Source organism: Oncorhynchus keta, chromosome 3, assembly GCF_023373465.1.
Source record: "Oncorhynchus keta strain PuntledgeMale-10-30-2019 chromosome 3, Oket_V2, whole genome shotgun sequence".
NCBI lineage: Eukaryota > Metazoa > Chordata > Actinopteri > Salmoniformes > Salmonidae > Oncorhynchus > Oncorhynchus keta.
Genome location: NC_068423.1, coordinates 12,722,913 through 12,748,429, shown reverse-complemented (window position 1 = coordinate 12,748,429; position 25,517 = coordinate 12,722,913). Strand labels below are relative to the sequence as shown.

General features: G+C 42.1%; 1 protein-coding gene across 2 annotated transcripts in view; it reads right to left on the bottom strand.

Moving 5' to 3' along the window:
* kctd2 (potassium channel tetramerization domain containing 2) overlaps window positions 1–25,517 on the bottom strand; it is a 41,462-nt gene that overhangs the window by 9,388 nt on the left and 6,557 nt on the right. The window contains exon 6 of one of the 2 annotated variants that reach the window (XM_035749266.2): window positions 15,617–18,313. The exons of the other annotated variant lie outside the window; for it this stretch is intronic. Coding sequence (XP_035605159.1) covers window positions 18,284–18,313 — 30 coding nt within the window. The 3' untranslated portion in view covers window positions 15,617–18,283. Of the gene's footprint in view, window positions 1–15,616; window positions 18,314–25,517 lie in introns of those variants that run through there. 2 annotated transcript variants of the gene reach the window in all.

Sequence of the window (25,517 nt, the reverse complement as noted above, 5' to 3'; positions counted from 1 at the left end):
TTGGCGACCAGAACTAATTGTCCCTCCTGTGCTACTTGGATGATCTCCTGGTTTTCAGGAAGAGTGAGCAGGAAGCCCTGGACCGTCTTGAAATTGTGTTCTCCCACCTTAAGGAACACAACCTGAAGCTAGCTCAAAAAAAATGTTACCTCCTCAGAAAATCTGTCAAGTTTTTAGGCCATATCGTCACGGCAGAGGGCATTGCAACCGACCCAGGAAAAGTGTCTGCAATCAACGACATCACAACAGCTGACCCGACGGGAAATGATGGGAAAACACCTTCCCCCACCAAGGTCAGATCATTTCTTGGTATGGCAAACTATTATTCCCACTTCATTGTGAGTTTCTCAGGTTTAGCCAAACCACTGTTTCGTCTGATTGCAGGACAGAAAAGTAAGCGGAAAGGAGAAAAAAGAAAACCTCATGGCTGGGAGCTAAAATGTCAAACCTGAAGACTGGACTACTGAATGTGGGGAGGCGCTGTAGAAGCTAAAAGTTGCAGTCTCCCAAACAGCCGTGCTGGCTCACCCAGACTTTAGCAGACCGTTTCTCCTATCAACAGATACATCAATGGATGGCTTAGGTGCAGTACTTAGCCAGACATTTCAGGGTGAGAGTAGGCCCAGACCAGTAGCCTTTGCAAGCAAGACTCTGCTGAGGTCCCAGTCCCGTTACCCAGCACACAGATTAGAATTCTTCGCTCTTAAGTGGGCTGTGTGTGATAAGTTCACCCATTGGCTGAAGGGGAATAGATTCACAGTCCTGACAGATAACAACCCCCTGACATATATAAATGACAAAACCAAAGCTAGACGCCTGTGAGCAACGGTGGGTCTCTAAACTGTCCCCCTTTGACTTGAATTACATCCCCCGGGCCCCAGAATGTCCCAGCAGACCTGCTTAGTCGACAGCCGTTCGTTGGAGCTAGGAAGGCAAGTGAGTTCCCAGAGTTTGTGAATTCAGAGTCCATCCAGGATGCATTCAAACTGTCAGTCAATTTCCAAGGTGGTGAGATCCTGGCTCAAGTCTCTTCTGAATGAGTGAAAGGAGTTTTGGAATCCTGTCTGGAGTGGGATGCGAGTGTGCCAGTGCGCAAACCTCTTCTGCCGCCTCGCGTTCCTAGGAAACTATGCAGGTTTTTTTTTTTTTTACGTGTTATTTCTTACATTAGTACCCCAGGTCATCTTAGGTTTCATTACATACAGTCGAGAAGAACTACTGAATATAAGATCAGCGTCAACTCACCATCAGTACGACCAAGAATATGATTTTCGCAAAGCGGATCTTGTGTTCTGCCTTTCAACCAGGACAAGGGAATGGATCCCATGCGGCGACCCCAAAAACGACTCTGTAAAAGAGGGAATAGAGGCGGTCTTCTGGTCAGACTCCGGAGACGGGCACATCGTGCACCACTCCCTAGCATTCTTCTCGCCAATGTCCAGTCTCTTGACAACAAGGTTGATGAAATCCGAGCAAGGGTAGCATTCCAGAGGGACATCAGAGACTGTAACGTTCTTTGCTTCACAGAAACATGGCTCACTGGAGAGACGCTATCGGAGGCGGTGCAGCCAGCGGGTTTCTCCACGCATCGCGCCGACAGAAACAAACATCTTTCTGGTAAGAAGAGGGGTGGGGGCGTATGCCTTATGGCTAACGAGACATGGTGTGATCAAAGAAACATACAGGAACTCAAATCCTTCTGTTCAGAATTCCTCACAATCAAATGTCGACCGCATTATCTACCAAGAGAATTCTCTTCGATTATAATCACAGCCGTATATATTCCCCCCCAAGCAGACACATCGATGGCTCTGAACGAACTTTATTTGACTCTTTGCAAACTGGAATCCATTTATCCGGAGGCTGCATTCATTGTAGCTGGGGATTTTAACAAGGCTAATCTGAAAACAAGACTCCCTAAATTTTATCAGCATATCGATTGCGCAACCAGGGGTGGAAAAACCTTGGATCATTGTTACTCTAACTTCCGCGACGCATATAAGGCCCTGCCCCGCCCTCCTTTCGGAAAAGCTGACCACGACTCCATTTTGTTGATCCCTGCCTACAGACAGAAACTAAAACAAGAAGCTCCCACGCTGAGGTCTGTCCAACGCTGGTCCGACCAAGCTGATTCCACACTCCAAGACTGCTTCCATCACGTGGACTGGGATATGTTTCGTATTGCGTCAGATAACAACATTGACGAATACGCTGATTCGGTGTGCGAGTTCATTAGAACGTGCGTTGAAGATGTCGTTCCCATAGCAACGGTTAAAACATTCCCTAACCAGAAACCGTGGATTGATGGCAGCATTCGCGTGAAACTGAAAGCGCGAACCACTGCTTTTAATCAGGGCAAGGTGACTGGTAACATGACCGAATACAAACAGTGCAGCTATTCCCTCCGCAAGGCTATCAAACAAGCTAAGCGTCAGTATAGAGACAAAGTAGAATCTCAATTCAACACCGAATGCTCGGCATTCAACACCATAGTACCCTCCAAGCTCGTCATCAAGCTCGAGATCCTGGGTCTCGACCCCGCCCTGTGCAACTGGGTACTGGACCTCCTGACGGGCCGCCCCCCAGGTGGTGAGGGTAGGCAACAACATCTCCACCCCGCTGATCCTCAACACTGGGGCCCCACAAGGGTGCGTTCTGAGCCCTCTCATGTACTCCCTGTTCACCCACGACTGCGTGGCCACGCACGCCTCCAACTCAATCATCAAGTTTGCGGACGACACAACAGTGGTAGGCTTGATTACCAACAACGACGAGACGGCCTACAGGGAGGAGGTGAGGGCCCTCGGAGTGTGGTGTCAGGAAAATAACCTCACACTCAACGTCAACAAAACTAAGGAGATGATTGTGGACTTCAGGAAACAGCAGAGGGAACACCCCCCTATCCACATCGATGGAACAGTAGTGGAGAGGGTAGTAAGTTTTAAGTTCCTCGGCATACACATCACAGACAAACTGAATTGGTCCACTCACACAGACAGCATCGTGAAGAAGGCGCAGCAGCGCCTCTTCAACCTCAGGAGGCTGAAGAAATTCGGCTTGTCACCAAAAGCACTCACAAACTTCTACAGATGCACAATCGAGAGCATCCTGGCGGGCTGTATCACCGCCTGGTACGGCAACTGCTCCGCCCACAACCGTAAGGCTCTCCAGAGGGTAGTGAGGTCTGCACAACGCATCACCGGAGGCAAACTACCTACCCTCCAGGACACCTACACCACCCGATGTTACAAGAAGGCCATAAAGATCATCAAGAACAACAACCACCCGAGCCACTGCCTGTTCACCCCGCTATCATCCAGAAGGCGAGGTCAGTACAGGTGCATCAAAGCTGGGACCGAGAGACTGAAAAACAGCTTCTATCTCAAGGCCATCAGACTGTTAAACAGCCACCACTAACATTGAGTGGCTGCTGCCAACACACTGACACTGACTCAACTCCAGCCACTTTAATAATGGGAATTGATGGGAAATTATGTAAAATATATCACTAGCCACTTTAAACAATGCTACCTAATATAATGTTACATACCCTACATTATTAATCTCATATGCATACGTATATACTGTACTCTATATCATCTACTGCATCCTTATGTAATTCATGTATCACTAGCCACTTTAACTATGCCACTTTGTTTACATACTCATCTCATATGTATATACTGTACTCGATACCATCTACTGTATCTTGCCTATGCTGCTCTGTACCATCACTCATTCATATATCTTTATGTACATATTCTTTATCCCGTTACACTGTGTATAAGACAGTAGTTTTGGAATTGTTAGTTAGATTACTTGTTGGTTATTACTGCATTGTCGGAACTAGAAGCACAAGCATTTGGCTACACTCGCATTAACATCTGCTAACCCTGTGTATGTGACAAATAAAATTTGATTTGATTTGAGAAAACAGAAGGCGGATCAGGTGCTGGCCCGAGTGGCGTACTTTGTTGAGAGGAGGAGGAGACCTCCGGAGAGAGAGGGCTCACGAGACTGCCCAAGTGTTGAGAATGCTGAAGCATTGGGATAAACTCAAAATCAAGGATGAGATCCTCTACCGAAGATCTAAGGACAGAGTTGTCAAGAAGAGGTACCAGCTGGTGGTGCCAGATTCCCTTAAAGCCATCATTCTGAGGGGAACCCATGACTAGAACACTCCATTTGGTACGTCAAAGGTTCTTCTGGACTGGAATGGAAGGGGAAGTGAGGAAGTATATTTCCTACTGTAAGAGCTGTGTGGTTGGCAAGACAATGGAGCCAGAGGCTAGGGCACCATTGGAATCTATACAGACCAGCACAGCGTTGGAACTGGTGTGCATAGACTGTACTCGTCATCACAGATCATTTTACGAAGCTGGGACATGCGTTTCCTTGCCCGAACCAGACAGCAAAGGTGGTTGCCCAGAAGTTATGGAACCAGTTCTTCTGTGTCTATGGGTTTCCCTAGCGGATACACTCTGACAAAGGACCAAACTTTGAGAGTCACTTAATCGCAGAATTGCTACAAGTGTCAGAAGTCAAAAAGTCCCATACCACTCCATATCATCCTATGGGCAACGGTCAGATGGAAAGATTCAACTGCACGCTCGGTAACATGGTCCGATCGTTGCCAGCGATAGCAATAGAAAGACGGCCCCAGATGATACAGACACTCACCTTCTCGTACAACTGTACCACACACAAAATGACAGGATTCGCACCGTTCTTCCTGATGTTCGGGCCGAATTCCACGGCTGCCAGTGGACATCATGTTTAGAAGTACCTTGAAAAATGAAAACGTGTTGACTCATGACGAGTATGTTTACTCGTTCCAAAAGGACCTGCAAGAGGCTGCCAGGATCGCTCAGGCCAACACCACTGAAGCTCAGAAAAAGCAAGCAAGGCAGTATAACAAGAGAGTGAAAGGTACTGCCCTGGAGATTGGAGACCGAGTTCTCTTGGCAAACCGAAAGGAAAGAGGAAAAGGTAAACTTGCCGACTTGTGGGATTCAACAGTCTATGTGATCACATGGAAAGACCCGTCTGTGCACATCTACAGAGTCGAAGATACTACTACAAAGAAGAGTAAGGTAGTTCATCGAAACTTCATACTGCCAGTGAACTTCCTGCCGGTGGGACAGACAGGCGAGATTTCGAGAGTTGCCTGTACTGCTTCAGAGGAGGACATAAACACAGACGACGAAAGACGGGTATTCGATGTGGATGAGGATTCAGAGGATAGAAGGACTGCTGTCTGGATTCTTGAGCGCCAGAACCCTGAGGGGCCCACGGAACCTGAAACTCAAACATATTTGGGACTGGAAGATGTTAGTAAACATGAGACAAGCTGATCCTCATGGCCCAGGGAAGGACATGATCTCCGGACAAGCAGCTAACTCAAGCACAGGAAGCTCCTCAAGGATGCCTGGTGATGATTCAAGTGATCCTTCTGAAGATGACACAAGTAGAAAAGCAACGTCAGTGAGCAGTCGAGATGGCATTCGCAGTTGAAGTTCATCAGTCAGTGGCTCTGGATGCATAATATCTACTAAGAAGAGAATGAGTAACCAGAGAGAGGTAGAGCACAGAAACAGCCAAACGTCTGAGTTCACTGATACAGTCCTGAGATCCAGTGAAGGCACTTTGAGAACTCCAACTGGAAGAGTTGTGAAGCCTGTCAGAAGACTTTTAGAGTCAACGAGTCAAGTGATTGCTGAGCCGGACAAAAGAGAGCATCTAGCTGCCCTGATTCAAGCCCTATCAACTTTTGTTGAAGTGACAGTACCCTAGTGAAACGGAGGCCAGAGGATAGATTAAGGAAATGAGAAATACTTTATTAGGGGGTCATAGGTTGTATGTATATGGGCATATTTCTACCTGTCCTTCTGGACGACTCTTGGCCAAGGTTACCCCTGTAGATGAAGAACTCTTACCTTATGTCTTAAAGTTTGCTGAAATGAATAAGGGGTGAATGTAGTAGAGTTAAAATGATTATTCCATCAAACTTCAAATTATTAGAATAGTACACAACGCAGAACAACCAGGTTGAGGGTCAGTGGCCAAAGCCCGCGAACAGGAATATTCCAAGTTCAGATAGAAGGGGGACTTGTGTTCCTGTCCTGTCTTTTCACAATACTATTGCAGGTATGGTTCTATTGTCTAAGAATTAAGATTCTACATTATTTGTATTAAGGACTGGTTATTATTTTATAGTATACATTATGGCTTTATGTATGAGTGTGATTGTGTGAGTCCGAGAAAACACAGAGATAAAGAACAACTTGTCAGATGGTGCATTGGAGATTGATGTGTTCCTGTCCTGTCTTTTAACAATACTATTGCAGATCAACATAAAAGCCTAAAAGACAGCCGTGGTGTCGCTCTTCATTTCTTGGTTCTCCTGTGGTACATATAAGACCCACTACATTAACATAATTGCAGAAGGGGTTTCTAATGATCAATTAGCCTTTTTTAAATGATAAACCTGGATTAGCTAACACGACGTGACACTGGAATACAGGAGTGATGGTTGCTGATAATGGACCTCTGTACACCTATGTAGATATTCCATTAAAAAAGTCTGCAGTTTCCAGCTACAATAGTCATTTACAACATTAACAATGTCTACACTGTATTTCTGAAAAATGCTTTTCTTTTATAAAACAAGGACATTTCTAAGTGAGCCCAAAGTTTTGAACGGTAGTGTACATTATCAAGCATTTCACACATATTATCCAGACACTGACTGTTAGCACTTGATGTTTTATAGCAGCTTACCACAAGCATGGGCTTAAGGTGAGGCAGATGAACCTGTAGCCATATTACTTCAACAGTATTTAACATGAGATTTTCTCGAAGCTTTACAGGAATGTGGTTCTAAATATATGCCGCAACACCGTTAGCATTTCTGTCTTTTTGGTAGATGTAATAACCATGTATTGCTACCACTGTATCATCAAATGTATTATCTAAGTGAGTTTCAGAGATAATATGAATGTCATCTGTTAGAAGCAAGTTATTGACTTCATCGACCTTGTTTCTCAAGCTGCATATGTTAATGTGGGATATTTTTAGCACACCGCCTCAGTGCTAACAGTATAACTGGTTCATAGGCACAAGATTACCGCATACAATAGCTGTAGGATCAACAGAGGTATTCAGGGCAGTTAGAGGGACATACATTGTGTCTGCCAACGCCCCTAGGATAATGTATATTTGATACAGCATTATGACGACTCATTGTCACAATGGTAGGGATTAACTGAGCTGGTCTTGGGTCATTGATAAGTCATTGTTTTAAAGCAGCCTTGAAATGCGTGTCAAGGAGCCAAGATGATTTGGATAGACTCCGTCATTCCTGTAGAGTATCTTCTGTTTCCAGAAGGTGTCAAAGTTATCTATAAAAGTGATTCCAGCAGAACTACAGTAATATTTTAGCCAGATGTGTAATGCCAGTAGACTGCTGAATCTTTCACACCCGCAGCCCAAATATGGTACTGGACCTGAAATGATTAGCTGTTTTTTGGAGTCTTTTAATGCAAAAATCTGTTATTTAAAATCCATTTTCAGATGTTCCAAGCTAGCCCTCCTGATGTCGTTTGACCCCACATAGACTATGACGGCGCCAGCTCCCGGCACCTGCGGTATAACAGGCGGAAGCAGCCTTGTGATGTCCTGTACTCGTGCTCCTGTGTAGCACAGGGTTTTTGCATTGGGAACCGAGATGGCATCACTAATGTTGGTCGAAAATTCTATGTGCTACACCAAACAATACCTATCCTGTAACTCCCAGTAATGGATACCAAAAATCTTTGGTTAAATCACATCATATGGTGTAACAATCTGTAGCTAAGAGAACTGGTGGTCATGATGAAATTGCCGCCAGGCAAGTTTGATTGGTCAAACTTGTACAGTTTGAACAACAGTTGAACCTAGCATAACATTAACATGAGGGTAGACTAGTTGAACATGCATGCATGTGCACAGGCACAGAGATGACATTTACAACAATATCTAGCCTAATAGAAAGAAATATGGCATAACGCTCAACCTTTGCACAGTGCAAGTACTGTACAAATTAGTCTAGGTAGGTAGGCAGACAGACATGACTGTAGGTAGATACTATCAGGCATGCTCAGGCAAATATTTTTATATTAAAACCATCTATTTTTGTTTCTCTTCACTGCTTGCTTGTAAACTTAGTTATTTAAAAAAATATATATATATTTACTTTTTATTTAACTAGTCAAGTCAGTTAAGAACAAATTCTTATTTCCAATGGCGGCCTACCAAAAGGCCTCCTGCATGGACAGGGGCTGGGATTCAAAATAAATCAAATAAAAATATAGGACAAAACACACATCACGACGAGACAACACAATACTACGTAAAGACAACAACATAGCAAGGTAGCAACACAACATGACAAGATGGTAGCAACACAAAGCATAGTAAAAACATTATTGGGCACAGACAACAGCACAAAGGGCAAGAAGGTAGAGACAACAATACATTATGCAAAGCAGCCGCAACTGTCAGTAAGTGTCCATGATTGAGTCTTTGAATGAAGAGATTGAGATAAAACTGACCAGTTTGAGTGTTTGTTGCAGCTCGTTCCAGTTGCTAGCTGCAGCGAAATGAAAATAGGGATGTCTGTGCTTTGGGGACCTTTAACAGAAAGTGACTGGCAGAACGGGTGTTGTATGTGGAGGATGAGGGCTGCAGTAGATATCTCAGGTAGGGGGGAGTGAGGCCTAAGAGGGTTTTATAAATAAGCATCAACCAGTGGGTCTTGCGACAGGTATACAGAGATGACCAGTTTACAGAGGAGTACAGAGTGCAGTGATGTGTCCTATAAGGAGATTTCGGCCAAATCTGATAGCCGAATGGTAAAGAACATCTAGCAATAAGGTTTGTGGTATATGGCCAATATACCACGTCAAAAGGTTGTTCTTATGCGCTATGCAACGTGGAGTGCCTGGATACAAACCTTAGCCGTGGTATATTGGCCAAATACCACAACCCCCCGAGGTGCCTTATTGCTATTATAAACTGGTTACCAACATAATTAGAGCAGTAAAAATAACTTTTGTCAGCCAATCAGCATTCAGGGCTCGAACCACCCAGTTTATAATTGTTATTTACATAGGATTCAAAACCTATTTTGCGTCATGCGTATAATTTTGTGAGATTGAAATGCATCCACAGTCAATCATAACCAATGTCAACCATTGTCAACCATTGTCAATTATGTTACATAGCTAGTTAGTGAAGTGATTTACAGTTGCTGATGTTACTAGCTAACAAGTTACAAATCTGAGGCGTGGCACATAATGTTAGCTGGCGCCAGGCTAACTAACTAGCCAACTCCAGTCATGTGCTAACGTTTGCTGGTAAACCAAGTGGTGGCACATTGTAATTTACTGTTTAATAGCTAGAAATATCTATGTCTAAAAAGAGAAGAGGTTTTTTCAATCGAGATACAAAAGATCTATTGTAAAAGCTATTCTATTTTTTTGTCATAGGTATGGCTACGGATAGTTGTTTAGCTAACTAACTTAGCTAGTTAGCTAACGTCTCTAGTTAGCTAGCAAATATATATATTTTTTAAATTTCCTCCCGACTTTGAGAAGCGCTGATGTGACTTGCATCAAGCACACCCACCTCATTAGTGGTGGTAAGATGAGAGAAATTAAGTTGACTAATTTGCAATTGACTTATAGCCCCACATTGAAAGTATCTGATGGTGAGTTAAGAATGCAATCGGAAATACTGTTAGAACATTTTGCATTTGACTTCCATAGCACCAATTTTAAAAAATTTGTAACTTTCTGTTCCTTGTTAGAAACTGATGGAGCAACCGTCAGACCGGCTGGAATACTGTGTTCCTTACTGGACATTCTGTCCTCACCCAGGGAGGGGAGAGACCTTGGGCTTGTAGTAGATTGTTTAACAGGTGGCAGACAATGTGAGAAGGCTTGTGAATTATATTGCCATTGTATCTGAGAGGAAGAGAGACATTTATAACAAAATGTGAGGTATATAAACCAATGTACATGGTATTATGACCAGAGCTCTCGGGAATAAACGCTTTTGATTCATTTTGAGACTGGTCTCTGTCCATTTTATGCAAATATGAATCTTACAAATTCTTAGAAACGGACAGAGTGTTTTAATTGAATTGGTTAATGAACACAAGAACTAAATTAATCTAACAATAGTCACTTTAATAACTCTACCTACGTGTACATATTACCTCAACTAACTGGTGCCCCCGCACATTGACTCTGTGTATAGTCTCGCTATTGTTAATTACTAGTTACTTTTATTTGTTATTCTTACTCATATTTGTTAATTTTTTAAAAACTGCATGGTTGGTTAGGGGCTCGTAAGTAAGCATTTCACTGTAAGGTCTACACCGGTTGTATTCGGTGCATGGGACTAATAAAATTTGATTTGACATTCTCCTGTAGAATTCTCTGATACAGAGCAGAATTCATGGTTCCTCATTACTATGAGGTTCTTACTGTGGAATGCAGTGTTTGGTTTTTGCCAGACATAATGGGACCCATCTCATCAAAAAAGTTGACTCAAGTTTTCCAAAAAGCACCTGGAAGCGCCTGGATACTAGCTTGGAAGAATGTTCTATGGACAGATGAGTCAAAAGTAGAACTTGGATGAAAAGTATACAAACCCTCCCCTAACCCGGACAACGCTGGGCCAATTGTGCGCCACCCTATGGGACTCCTGACCACGGCCGGATGTGACACAGCCTGGGATCGACCCTGGGTCTGTGGTGATGCCTTAGACTGCTGCGCCACTCGGGAGGCCCCAATACAGCCTTATTCTAAAATGGATTAAATACATTTTTCCCCTCATCAATCTACATACAATAACCCATAATGACAAATCGAAAACAGGTTTTTAGAAAAGTTTGCACATTTATAAAAAAAACAGATACCTTATTTACATAAGTATTCAGACCCTTTGCGATGAGACTCGAAATTGAACTCAGTTGCATCCTGTTTCTACAACTTGATTGGAGTCCACCTGTGGTAAATCCAATTGATTGGACATAATATGGAAAGGCACACACCGGTCTATACAATGTCCCACAGTTGACAGTTCATGTCAGAGCAAAAACCAAGCCATGAGGTCGAAGGAATTGTCCATAGAGCTCAGAGACAGGATTGTGTTGAAGGAACAGATCTGGGGAAGGGTATCAAAAAAAGAGAATGCCAAGAGTGTGCAAAGCTGTCATCAAGGCAAGGGGTGGCTACTTTGAATAATCTCAAATATAATTTATTTTATTTGTTTAACACATTTTTGGTTACTACATGATTTCATGTGTTATTTCATAGTTTTGATGTCTTCACTATTATTCTACAATGTAGAAAATAGTAAAAATATAGAAAAACCCTAGAATGTGTAGGTGTGTCCAAACTTTTGACTGGTACGGTACTGTACATGTAGGCCCAATAAAAAATGATATAGTAACTCTTATTTAAATGTAGAAATTATTTTACAGCATGTCATTGCCTCGCTGCTCAAGTGGTTTGCAAGTGGCTTCCATTTTCCCAATTCCTTTGGGTCTCCTTTTTCACTTTGCTCATCTCTTTGTATGTCCTGTGCTTCTTTCCCTGAATAGGCTATTAGGCCTAGTATAAAAAATGAGAAAAATTACTGTTCTATAGCTTTTCTAGCCTATAGGAATGGTCTATTGCAGAGAGCCTTGTGTAGCCTATAGCCTGCCGTGCACGGGAACAGCTAGAATACAAGTGATGTGTAGCTAAAAGTACGAAGCTAAATATTAGCTACATATTAGGCCATTCCTTAGCTAAATATTCGTTTCAGAATGAGTTTTAGGATAAATATTTACCTGTCAAAAGTGCAAAAAATAATAATTAACACATGTTGTAATGGTAGATCTGTAGTGCATTCTGCTGCGCTCTGTGGTCCCCGGGCTCACAAAGCCCCACTATTGCTTTGGCCTCGAGGCCTACGTTTTTGACAATTATTATAACAGGGCTAACATAGTGCAATTGTGAGTACACAATTATTTGACCATAGCATACATCACTGCAGTTTACAGCCTAATTTTAATATCTGCCCAAAAGTCCTGTTTTGTTTCATGCTGAAGTAACTGCTGAGGCCTACAACCTAGGTCTGATTATGCAACCATTTGGATCAGTTTGGGTCTATTCTCGACTGTTTAGAATGTCCAGAAAGGTACATTAGCAGGCCACTTTATCAGGATGTAGCCCGGTATTAAGATAAGACTGCTATAGGAAAATATGGGCTTCTCCTTTCCAACTCCCTGCCCATCTTACATTTAGCATGCACAAGCAAGCGTGCATCCATCCTCCAATAGGCTATTAGTAGGCTAAAGAAAATGAATTGAAATAAGTTTACAACCAGTTTTTGTAGTTTGGCTTTGAGACTCTTGAGATTTAAGAGGAAAAGCCCAGGTTGCGGAGGCCAGGTGCACAATTGTGCAACAGAACAAAGTCAGACAGGCTTGAGATGTAGACTATAACCTAAATTAGAAACGTATGCATATTAGCCCATAATTCATAAACTCAATGTTAGGCTTAATAATCTAGTGACGATATCCATTCAATTTACACAGCGAAAAAAAAAGAAAAAAAAGATCAAATAATGAAATCGTAGCCTACAATATGTACAGTCCCGAAGCTGAGCGCGCTTCCTCCCAGTACCCAGGTATGCAGCTCGAAAAGCTACCCTATTGTTTCAGTTTTTTTAGGGACAAGAAAGGTATCCTACAACAACACAATGTAATGAAACATTTTGTTTTCAAGTGAGTGCACAACTCTAGTCTAGGCTGTAAACTGCAGTTAATAGCCTATGTCATTTGAATAATTGATCAAAAGCCTGGCATTTTGAATGCATATTCATTTAGAAATAACTGCATCTAGCCTGCCTGATTGGGCAACCATTTGGATCAGTTATGGGGGATTTTCTCTGTAGTTTAGCCTACATGGTCCAGGGACAATAACAGGACAGTGAAATGGTGTATTTAGTCAGTATGTATCGGCAAACAGAATCATGCTAATGTAGGGATTTCTAGTGACCTGCATATGATAATGCGTGAGCATGGAGTAAGTTGTATCCATAGTTTATGCGTTTGGCTTCCATGTTTTAAAAGTGTTCGAAAATGAGGTGGATAGTACATTTTACATTCGTAACATATCTTACAAAATGGGCGACGGACAACCACAAATGAATACATACCATACGAAATGTAACATACTAAATGGAGTGTCTCTGATTTACGTACATAATAATAGGAAATGCTCTGACACCAGGTTGCAGCAGCCTCAGGCTACTGTAAAGGCTAATCTCTTGGTTTACGTGTGAAGTTTGATACTGAAACATGCAGCTATTTGGGATGGAGACCCAATAATAGGCTAAATCAGAAAGTATATACATTTGTGGATTTGTTCACTTTTCTAAAATTATGAAATATAATATTTGAGGTGGTATAAGACCTTTAAATCCACTTTCACACACACACACACACACACCTTAAACAGCTGTACAAAAACAAGTTGCACACACATTTTGAAACACAGAGTCACATTTTATAATTAAAAACCAGACTGGATTTTGTTAAAATTATTCAATTGAAAAGAAACGGCATTGGTAGACAAAATTCCAAAATATAAAATAAATAAAAGGGAAAGGAAAATCAGACAAAATGTTGTTTCAGCTTCAAAATAGTTCTCCACAGTCTCCATTGACAATAGTCACATGACATGAATATTGTTGATAAATTAATACACTCAAAATATTTTAAGTTTTCAGTACATCTGAAATGTGTGTACAAGTATGTATGCGTATAAACACATGCAGATGTTACAGATTAACTATGGTAGAAGGAGCCCGGATTAAAATGAGCCTCTTCATTTTGCGTGTGGACTTGTAGTTTGAGTCAATACTAAATCCAAGGTTGTGGTCTGCAGACGTGTTCAGTTTTCAATAGACAAAAGAGTCTGTTAATTTAGTGAGGTTAACTTTAAACTAGTTATTAGTTTTTTTTAGCAACTGTTAAATTGACATGACACAAAAACAACAGAAACAAAACATGATTAGAGAATACTTCTAGTTGCCGACTCACTGTTCCACACAAGAAATGTACACCTACTACAGCCATGCCTCCCTCTGCTTTCCAACCATGCGCCATATACAGTTTGCACTAACACAGATGTCCGACAAACTCCAGTACACAACATCGTATTCTCTAGTACACCGAATGTGTTTTTGCAGATTTGTTCAAATAGCACAAATATCGGAATAGTGCAGTGATAGGGGAAAATACTTTTTTTTTTTTTGCAATGATCGTTTGTATCCAAGCACAAAGTTCAATTTCTAAATTGGATGAACCAGTCTGTATAAAAGGAAACAAGTAAATGTCAAAGGAGAAATGTGGGTTCACTGGAGTGAAAAATAAGTGCTTCAAAGTGAATGCATACATCAACAAAAAGTTCTGTCAGTGTAATTGTCATGGGATCAAAACAGACAGCATAAGTTGCCTTAAACATGCAATTCAAGAGAGAAAGCCAAATAAACATGTCTTGCCATTTTCCCGAAAGAAAAGTGCACCGTTGGCTTTTGGTTCGTTCCACAAAATGAGTGCCTTTTGATATTTTAAGTGAAATTGTGCACCAACCAATATTGAATTTTAAATGCCTGATGTGCCCTTTAATATAGACCACATGGAGAATTCAATATTTTAGAAAATATGAATAAAGACTTCAGGCAGAATTCAGCAATGGACATGTCCAACCATGCACCTTCTGACTTCCAGGAAGATCCAAGTTTTCACCATCATTGTAAAGCCCTAGTTATTTTGTTGCTTTGACAAATCAATTTCTGAAGTTTATTATTTCATATGATTAGTGATTCATTTTAAGAAAAATAAATTTTAAATTCAAGCCTGTTATGTAAACTGATCTCATTTTGATATGGTGGAACTATTCCTTTTCTAAATATGTTTTTTTCAAAAGAAACATTGAACATCAAATAGTCAAATCATTGTGTAAAAATCAGGTCAGATGTTTCTACTCTGCATTTCCTGGTGTTTTGTTGTGGAAAACTGAGTTACCATAGATACACAGGTTAGAAGTGTTTTAACAATTATGTTTTTTGTGAAGCTTGCGTTCCAATTGCCCCTCCCTGTTGCACACAACTTTCAATTTCCCCTGTCACAAGTGGAGTTATGGCTGATTTAAGATGAAATCGTCAACCCTGTTACTTTATTTGGCACTTAATATAGGCATTAAAAAACAATTAAAGATGAGAAAACGGGCTCTTTATGACAGAATGTAAAAATGAGGTGAAATCAAATGTTATTGTTTCACCAAGTTACACATCTCAAAAGGCACCGACTTGGTGGAAGGACCCTTTTACTGAGATAAAATCACAACTACAACCACTGTCTCCTGTTCTCTGCCTCTCAGCTGGTTGTGGGGTAAACTTACAAGGCCAACTGCACCTACAGTCTACGCACATTTATGACAGGAAAGAAAACAAAGGAATACAGCGACAAACTAACAGAAATGGTTCAGGAGCTAATGTACAGGGGTCAACAGGGGTCAACAGAGGGGGGCTTGGTTAAAAAGTATTGGCACAAAAGAAAAAGGAGTTAAGCCTGATAATCTGCACTGTACGTAAACAAACAGGACCTAGTCATGACGGAAGAATAGACTCGGTCAAGGTCTATTCCAGGAGCTTCTCTCACCGATTAATAACAGGAGATCGAACCAACAGAGGAACCACGCCACACGGGTCCCTCGGTGCCTCGTAGCGTTTCATTTCCAATGCGAGAGGAGCCTCAAAAGCCAGAGGGGGGGGGGGGGGGCAACAACTGTGCACAACACAGGTCAAAAGGCACAACACTGGACACAGACAGACAAAGAGAACAACCCCCAGGGGCTTTGAAAAAGGCCAAAAGAGCAGAAAAATAGCCTCTATCAGAGAGTCAGTCATTCTTCCAGCAGCACAGTCTGTGCGTGACTGCAGTTTTGTCCCAGTTTAGTAGTAGAATTGCACAACATACACTCCAAGGGGGAAAAAAAAGTCACACAAAAAAAAAAAGTCAAGGAGCATAACGACAGCACAGGTAATTATTTTGGGGTGTGGTTTTTAAGTTGAACACATTCTTACACATGCCGCTATAACATAATTGCACCAAATATTCACTATACACAGGAAAAAGGTGTACAGATTATGTGACATTGATCACCTACGGGGTACTTATTTTAAGTACACAGTCAAATTGACAGAATGTAGTACAAATAGGGGTAATACCAGGATTTACTCCTGGGACAATGATATGCGTATAAGAGAAGTATACTCCAGACAAGCTTGTACCCATCACTGCTGGTTGGCACAGAGAGATGTAACACTGGTTGAGAAACAAAGTATAATCTCCTTATTTTCCACCAACGTTACAACTCAAAAAGCTGAAATGTCCCATCCATGCGGCAATTTCAATACCCAATGTTCCTATGGGTATACCTACTCTATAAACAATTCCAGAGTATGCATTTCAAATATTAATTTCCACATACTCTATAGTTACAAAACAGTGCATACTGCAAAATGTAAAGCAAAGCTGTTAACTGAACATACGCCAAGGTGTGTAGCAGGCAAATGCACAGTGAGTGATAATTGGCATGAAAATGAAACAAGGCTAGGCAGATTACAGATGATCACAGGTCCAACAGGCACACTGTACTGGACACATGCCATCACAGCTTTTCAGTAACCCGTCTCTTATCTCCGATTACAATTGTAAGATATGCAAAGAGAACACAGAGCTGCGAGAAATAAGGATCGTTTGAAAGGGTTATAAAGGAACAGAAAAATGTACTTAGAAGTTGTGTCATTGAAAAACTCTGGGTCGTTGATCATATTTCCAATCATTGACGTATAGCAGAGAGGCACTGCATACACAGACGTACACCTTTGTCAATGGGGGAAACACAGAGAGGAGTGATATGTCCTCCCCCAATGGAATAAACTCACCATACTGCACAAAAATACGACAAATATTAATCATTTGCATTCATTTTCTCCATATAATTTCATTATATATAGATTTATATTCCTCACATGCCTGACAATTGTGTACATGTGTGTGGTTTAGTCTTTTAAGTTGTGTGTTTTCTTTTGCACTGAAACATCACTAGCACGGCTGCAAAAAAAAAAAAGATGTGCCCTCCCGGTGACAAAGGACTTTGACCCGAGCCAAAAAGAAAAATGGATGCTCAGTGTGATGGATGCTCAGCACTCAGCAGTGAAAGTCACTGATGAACCACGGTGTGGGGTGGAGCCTCTGTTAGACAAAGGTCTGTTCCTCCCCACTATCCTCTAGTTTTATTATGAAAGAGTTTGTGTGAGGACTGACTGCACAAGATGACCAAAAGAGATGCTGTAGAACAGGGGTATTCAAATCTTACCCTACAAGGTCCATACTACTGCTGGTTTTCTGTTCTACCTGATAATTAAAATCGCACCCACCTCGTGTCCCAAGTTGAAATCTGTCCCTGATTAGAGGGGGAAGAATGGGGGGGTCCAGATTGAGGTCCAAATTTGAATTTGAGGGCTGTAGAAGATTCTGGTGGCTTCACTGTCCTTAGCCCCACCTCTCCGCCTTCAGCCTCTAAATCGACTATGAACTGTCTTGGAGCTCCAGCTGTGGAGATGGTGGATATTCAAGGTTGTAGGTGGGGCGGGTCACAGTCAGTAGATTTTTTGTTTTCCTTTTTTTCCTTTTTTTTTTTTCGTCCTTTGAAAGTCCTGAGGAGATTATCACAGATTTCCGCCAAATCGACATAGCCGGACAGATAAGGAAAGGGCTCCCCACTAACTGTGTGATCACCTGAATGTGGAAGGTGACAATGATTTAGCTCTGTGTGGAGGTACTATAGACAAGACGAGGATTATGATCAGGGGCAAAACCTGATTCTTCAAAAGCCAATTTATGACAACAGGTATTGCATTTAATAATACTCTATTGCCATCTCTTCAGAATCCCTCAAAATGTTCATGAATATAACTGAGAATAAGAAATGACGATGGGGTTATGTTGCAGCACTGTAGGGGAGGGGGATGGGAACCGCCCACTGTGGAAAGGCACACCCAGAGGAGGGGGAGGTGAAACAGGTGAAGGTTTGGACCGTGACTGAGGTGGTGCAGGGGACATCAGGAAATGTCACATGAGCTGAGCAGGGTGAGCTCAGGCCTGGGAGTCTCATTACATCCGTGAACCTCTCTCCTGGAGGATCTGTAAGGAGAGAAAAGGCATCCATCTAGATCAGGGATCATCAACTAGATTCATCCGCTGGCTGATTCTTTCTTGAGAGGATGGTCAGGGGGCCGGATCATGAGGACAAATATGTTGTTGACAGCAAATTGATCACAAGAAGTCCAAACATATATAATATTTAAATAAAACTATTTCAAACCTTGCTTACATTTGTATACGATCGCATCTCTCTCTCTTATGCTTGGGAATACTTTGGAACAGCCTTCCCAAATTATAATCACTTGGAGCTGAGTTGCTGGTGTTTTTACAGTCTTATAGTCTGTTCAAAGACAAAAACGTGTTTGATCTCTGAGAAATTAAGCCAATTGTTTGCACCCAAAATTGGCCATTTTAAATTTATAGGAATCATATCAAATTAAATATAGTACCTAACATCAGATTTAAACCGAACGTTTTTCCTACATTGGGGTAGACATGAGGAATCCAAGAAAATGGTGTAAAGCAACCCGCAGACCCCCATACACCTCACGCCAATCTGACCCCGACAATGAGTATACAGTATCAGTTTGACAAGTAGTATGGAGCTGCGGCTCTGAGTATTGTTTGTTAATCTTGTGTAATGTATTCTTAGTGAATATGGTGATATTTTTGTACCATGTTCTGAGAAATTAGTCATTGAAGTTGTTGGGTTTATGCCCCATCCTACATCCTGATATGACCAGGTTCTGACCACTAGATGGTGTTGTTCCTCCTATTAGGTGATAATTTTTTAAAAGAATCCCTCCCTCCCCATTGTTAAAGAGATAGTTCACCCAAATTACATATGTTTTGGTTTTGTTTACCTAGGAAAAAAAGGTTAGTATTTCAAACAGTGTAAAGGGAAACAAAAATCTAAATCAAACCAAAATGTATTGGTTGCGTACACAGTTTAGCATGTGTTGTAGTGGGTGAAGCGAAATGCTTATATTACTAGCTACTAACAATGCAATAAAATCTCAAACAACTACAAATATATATATAAGTTTGGACACACCTACTCATTCAAGGGTTATTCTTTATTTTTTTTTACTATTTTCTACATTGTAGAATAATAGTGAAGACATCAAAAATATGAAATAACACATATGGAATCATGTAGTAACCATAAAAAGTATTAAACGAACCCAAAAATATTTTAGATTCTTCAAAGTAGCCACCCTTGGCCTTGACGACAGCTTTGCACACTTGTAATTTTCTCAACCAGCTTCATGAGGTAGTCACCTGGAATGCATTTCAATTAACAGGAGTGCCTTGTTAAAACTTAATTTGTGGAATTTATCTTTCTTAATGCGTTTGAGACAATCGGTTGTGTTGTGACAAGGCAGGGTTGGTATACAGAAGATTGCAAAAGTATCCCCCTTGGCGTTTTTCATATTTTGTTGCATTACAACCTGTAATTTAAATGGATTTTTATTTGGATTTCATGTAATGGACACACACAAAATAGGCCAAATTGGTGAAGTGAAATGAAGTGAAACTGGCTCTCATGAGGACCACCATAGTAAAGGAAGACCTAGTGTTTCCTCTGCTGCAGAGGATAAGTTCATTCATCCTGTACTCCCTGTTCACCCATGACTGAGTGGCCATGCACGCCTCCAACTCAATCATCAAGTTTGCAGACAACACACCAGTAGTGGGCTTGATTATCAACAACGAGACAGCCTACAGGGAGAAGGTGAGCGCAGGTGTAGTGTCAGGAAAACAACCTCTCACTCAACGTCAACAAAACAAAGGAGATGATCATGGACTTCAGGAAACAGCAGAGGGAGCAGCCCCCTAGCCACTTCGAAGGGACAGCAGTGGAGAAGGTGGACAGCTTTAAGTTCCTCGACGTACACATCACGGACAAACTGAAATGGTCCACTTACACAGACAGTGTGGTGAAGAAGGCGCAACAGCGTCTCTTTAACCTCAGGAGGCTTGTCACACAAAACCCTGACAAACTTTTACAGATGCACAATCGAGACCATCCTGTCAGGTTGTATCCCAGCCTGGTACGGCAACTGCACAGCCTACAACTGCAAGGCTCTCCAGAGGGTGGTGCGGTCTGCACAACGCATCAACAGGGGAAAACTACCTGCCCTCCATGACACCTACAGCACCCAATGTCACAGGAAGATCATCAAGGACATCAACCACCTGAGCCACTGCCTGTTCACATCACTACCGTCCAGAAGGCAAGGTCAGTACAGGTATATCAAAGCTGGGGCCGAGAATGAAAAAAAGCTTCTATCTTCAAGGCCATCAGACTGCTAAACAGCAATCACAAACTCAGGGAGGCTGCTGCCTACATTGAGACCCAATCTCTGGCCACTTTAATAAATGGATCACTAGTCACTTTGTACAATGCCACTCTAAATAATGCCACTTTAATAATGTTTACATATCTTATATTACTCATATCACATGTATATACTGTATTTTATATAATCTATTACACCATACACTTATATGTACATAGTCTCATTCACCCCTTTAGATTTGTGTGTATTAGGTAGTTGTTGGGGAATTGTTAGATTACTTGTTAGATATTACTGTTAGATATTATTGTTAGATATTATTGCACTGTCGGAGCTAGAAGCACACGCATTTCGTTACACTCGCATTAACATCTGCTAACCATGGGTATGTGACAAATAAAATTAGATTCGATTTTTAGAGTTACCAGCCATAGAAATTGCAGCCAAAATAAATGCTTCAGAGTACAAGTAACAGACACATCTCAGCATCAACTGTTCAGTGGAAACTATGTGAATCAGTCCTTCATGGTCGAATCGCTGCAAAGAAACCATTACTAAAGGACACCAATAAGAAGAGACTTGCTTGGGCCAAGAAACACAAGCAATGGACATTAGACTGGTGGAAATTTGTCCTTTGGTCTGATCAGTCCAAATTTGAGATTTTTGGTTCCAACAACCACATCTCTTTGGGAGATGCAGAGTAGGTGAACGAATGATCTCTGCATGTGTGGTTCCAACCGTGAAGCATGGATAAGGAGGTGTGATGGTGCTTTGCTGGTGACACTGTCAGTGATTTATTTTGAATTCAAGGCACACTTAACCAGCATGGCTACCACAGCATTCTGCAGCAATACGCCATCCCATCTGGTTTGCGCTTAGTGGGACTATCATTTGTTTTTCAACAGGACAATGACCCAACACACCTCCAGGCTGTGCAAGGGCTATTTGACCAGGAAGGAGGGTGATGGAGTGCTGCATCAGATGACCTGGCCTCCACAACCACCCGACCTTAACCCAATTGAGATGGTTTGGGATGAGTTGGACTGCAGAGTGAAGGAAAAGCAGCCAACATATATAGGAACTCCTTCAAGACTGTTGGAAAAGCATTCCTCATGAAGCTGGTTGACAGAATGCCAAGAGTGTGCAAAGCTGTCATCAAGGCAAAGGGTGGCTACTTTGAAGAATCTCAAATATGATTTAGATTTGTTTAACACTTTTTTTGATTGCTACAGGATTCCAAATGTGTTATTTCATAGTTGTGATGTCTTCACTAGTATTCTACAATGTAGAAAATAGTACAAATAAAGAAAAACCCTTGATTGAGTAGGTGTGTCCAAATGTTTGACTGGTACTGTACATTGAAGTATTATCTGCAGTTGTGTCACTATGACGTGAACACACCCTGAAAGCACTGAATGGGCCGAAGCAGAATCTGTTTTTTCAAATACCTCACGAATGCTCGTGTTACCGAATGCAAACTACAAGTGTAATGGCTGTGCTCAATGCAATGGCACTTACAAATGCAGATCCTTCAAACAGTGAAACAGATCCTAATAAAAATATGTTATCAGGTGCTCCACTAGTGAAGACATAGTTTTGATGTCTTCATTATTATTCTACACTGTAGAAAATAGTACAAATGAAGAAAAAGTCTTGAATGAGTAGGTGTGTTGAAACGTTTGACTGGTACTGTATATATACACAAAAGTATGTGGACATTCCTTCAAATTAGTGGATTCGGCTATTTCATCTACACCCGTTGCTGACAGGTGTATAAAATCGAGCGCACAACCATGCAATCTCCATAGACAAACAGTGTAAGTAAAATGGCCTTACTGAAGAGCTCAGTGACTTTCAATGTGGCACCATCATAGGATGCCACCTTTCCAACACATCAGTTCATGACATTTCTGCCCTTCTAGAGTTGTCCCAGTCAATTGTATGTTCTGTTATTATGAAATGGAAATGTCTAGGAGCAACAACGGCTCAGCTGTGAAGTGGTAGGCCAACAAGCTCACAGACTGGGACTGCCGAAGCAAGTAGCACGTATAAATTCATCTGTCCTCGGTTGCAACACTCACTACTGAGTTCCAAACTGCAACATCAGTAACTGTTCATCTGGAGCTTCATGAAGTGGGTTTCCATGGCCGAGCAGCCACACTCAATCCTAAATTCACGATGCGCAATGCCATGCGACAGCTGGACTGGGGTAAAGCTCGCTGCCATTAGACTCTGGAGCAGTGGAAATCATCACCAGCTGGCAGTCTGACAGATGAATCTGGGTTTGGCAGATGCCAGGAGAACACTACCTGCCTGAATGCATAGTGCCAACTGTAAAGTTTGGTGGAGGAGGAATAATGGTCTGGGGTTGTTTTTCATGGTTTGGGCTAGAGGTCGACCGATTAATCGGAATGGCCGATTTCAAGTTTTCATAACAAATGGAAATCGTATTTTTTTTTTTACACCTTTATTTAACTAGGCAAGTCATTTAAGAACACATTCTTATTTTCAATGACGGCCGAGGAACAGTGAACTGAACAACTGCCTTGTTCAGGGGCAGAACGACAGATTTTTACCTTGTCAGCTCGGAGGATTCAACCTGCAACCTTACAGTTAATTAGTCCAACACTCTAACCACCTGATTACATTGCACTCCACGAGGAGCCTGCCTTGCAGTAAGCCAAGGTAAGTTGCTAGCTAGCATTAAACTTATCTCACAAAAAACAATCATAATCACTAGTTAACTACACATGGTTGATGATATTACTAGTTTATCTAGCGTGTCCATTACTAGTTTATCTAGTTGCTCCAATATGTACCTAACCATAATCATCAATGCCTTTCTTAAAATCAATACACAGAAGTATATATTTTTAAACCTGCATATTTAGCTAAAAGAAATCCAGGTTAGCAGGCAATATTAACCAGGTGAAATTGTGTCACTTCTCTTACGTTCATTGCACGCAGAGTCAGTGTATATGCAACAGTTTGGGCCGCCTAATTTGCCAGAATTGTACGTAATTATGACATAACATTGAAGGTTGTGCAATGTAACAGGAATATTTAGACTTATGGATGCCACCCATTAGATAAAATACAGAACGGTTCCGTATTTCACTGAAAGAATAAACATTTTGTTTTCGAGATGTTAGTTTCCGGATTCGACCATATTAATGATTTAAGGCTCGTATTTCTGTATATTATAATTAAGACTATGATATGATAGAGCAGTCTGAGCGGTGATAGGCAGAGCAGGCTTGTAAGCATTCATTCTAACAGCACTTTTGTGCGTTTTGCCAGCAGCACTTCGCAATGCTTCAAGCATTGAGCTGTTTATGACTTCAAGCCTATCAACTCCCGAGATTAGGCTGGTGTAACCGATGTGAAATGGCTAGCTAGTTAGCGGGGTGCACGCTAATAGCGTTTCAAACGTCACTTACTGAGACTTGGAGTGGTTGTTCCCCTTTCCCATGCAAGGGCTGCGGCTTTTGTGGAGCGATGGGTAATGCTGCGTCGAGGCTGGCTGTCGATGTGTTCCTGGTTCGAGCCCAGGTAGGAGCGAGGAGAGGGACGGAAGCTATACTGTTACACTGGCAATACTAAAGAGGATTGAGGATGCCTGGTCATTCTTTAAAAGTAACTTCCTCACCATTTTAGATAAGCATGCTCCGTTCAAAAAATGCAGAACCAAAAACAGATACAGCCCTTGGTTCATTCCAGACCTGACTGCCCTCGACCAGCACAAAAACATCCTGTGGCGGACTGCAATAGCATCGAATAGCCCCCGTGATATGCAACTGTTCAGGGAAGTCAGGAACCAATACACGCAGTCAGTCAGGAAAGCTAAGGCCAGCTTCTTCAGGCAGAAGTTTGCATCCTGTAGCTCCAACTCCAAAAGTTCTGGGACACTGTGAAGTCCATGGAGAACAAGAGCACCTCCTCCCAGCTGCCCACTGCACTGAGGCTAGGAAACACGGTCTCCACCGATAAAGCCATGATTATCGAAAACTTCAATAAGCACTTCTCAACGGCTGGCCATGCCTTCCGCCTGGCTACTCCAACCTCGGCCAACAGCTCCGCCCCCCGTAGTTCCTCACCCAAGCCTCTCCAGGTTCTCCTTTACCCAAATCCAGATAGCAGATGTTCTGAAAGAGCTGCAAAACCTGGACCCGTACAAATCAGCTGGGCTTGACAATCTGGACCCGCTATTTCTGAAACTATCTGCCGCCATTGTCGCAACCCCTATTACCAGCCTGTTCAACCTCTCTTTCATATCGTCTGAGATCCCCAAGGATTGGAAAGCTGCCGCAGTCATCCCCCTCTTCAAAGGGGGAGACACCCTGGACCCAAATTGCTATAGACCTATATCCATCCTGCCCTGCCTATCTAAGGTCTTCGAAAGCCAAGTCAACAAACAGGTCACTGACCATCTCGAATCCCACCGTACCTTCTCCGCTGTGCAATCTGGTTTCCGAGCCGGTCATGGGTGCACCTCAGCCACACTCAAGGTACTAAATGATATCATAACCGCCATCGATAAAAGACAGTACTGTGCAGCCGTCTTCATCGACCTCGCCAAGGCTTTCGACTCTGTCAATCACCAAATTCTTATCGGCAGACTCAACAGCCTCGGTTTTTCGGATGACTGCCTTGCCTGGTTCACCAATTACTTTGCAGACAGAGTTCAGTGTGTCAAATCTGAGGGCATGCTGTCCGGTCCTCTGGCAGTCTCTATGGGGGTGCCACAGGGTTCAATTCTCGGGCCGACTCTTTTCTCTGTATATATCAATGATGTTGCTCTTGCTGCGGGCGATTCCCTGATCCACCTCTACGCAGACGACACCATTCTATATACTTTCGGCCCGTCATTGGACACTGTGCTATCAAACCTCCAAACGAGCTTCAATGCCATACAGCACTCCTTCCGTGGCCTCCAACTGCTC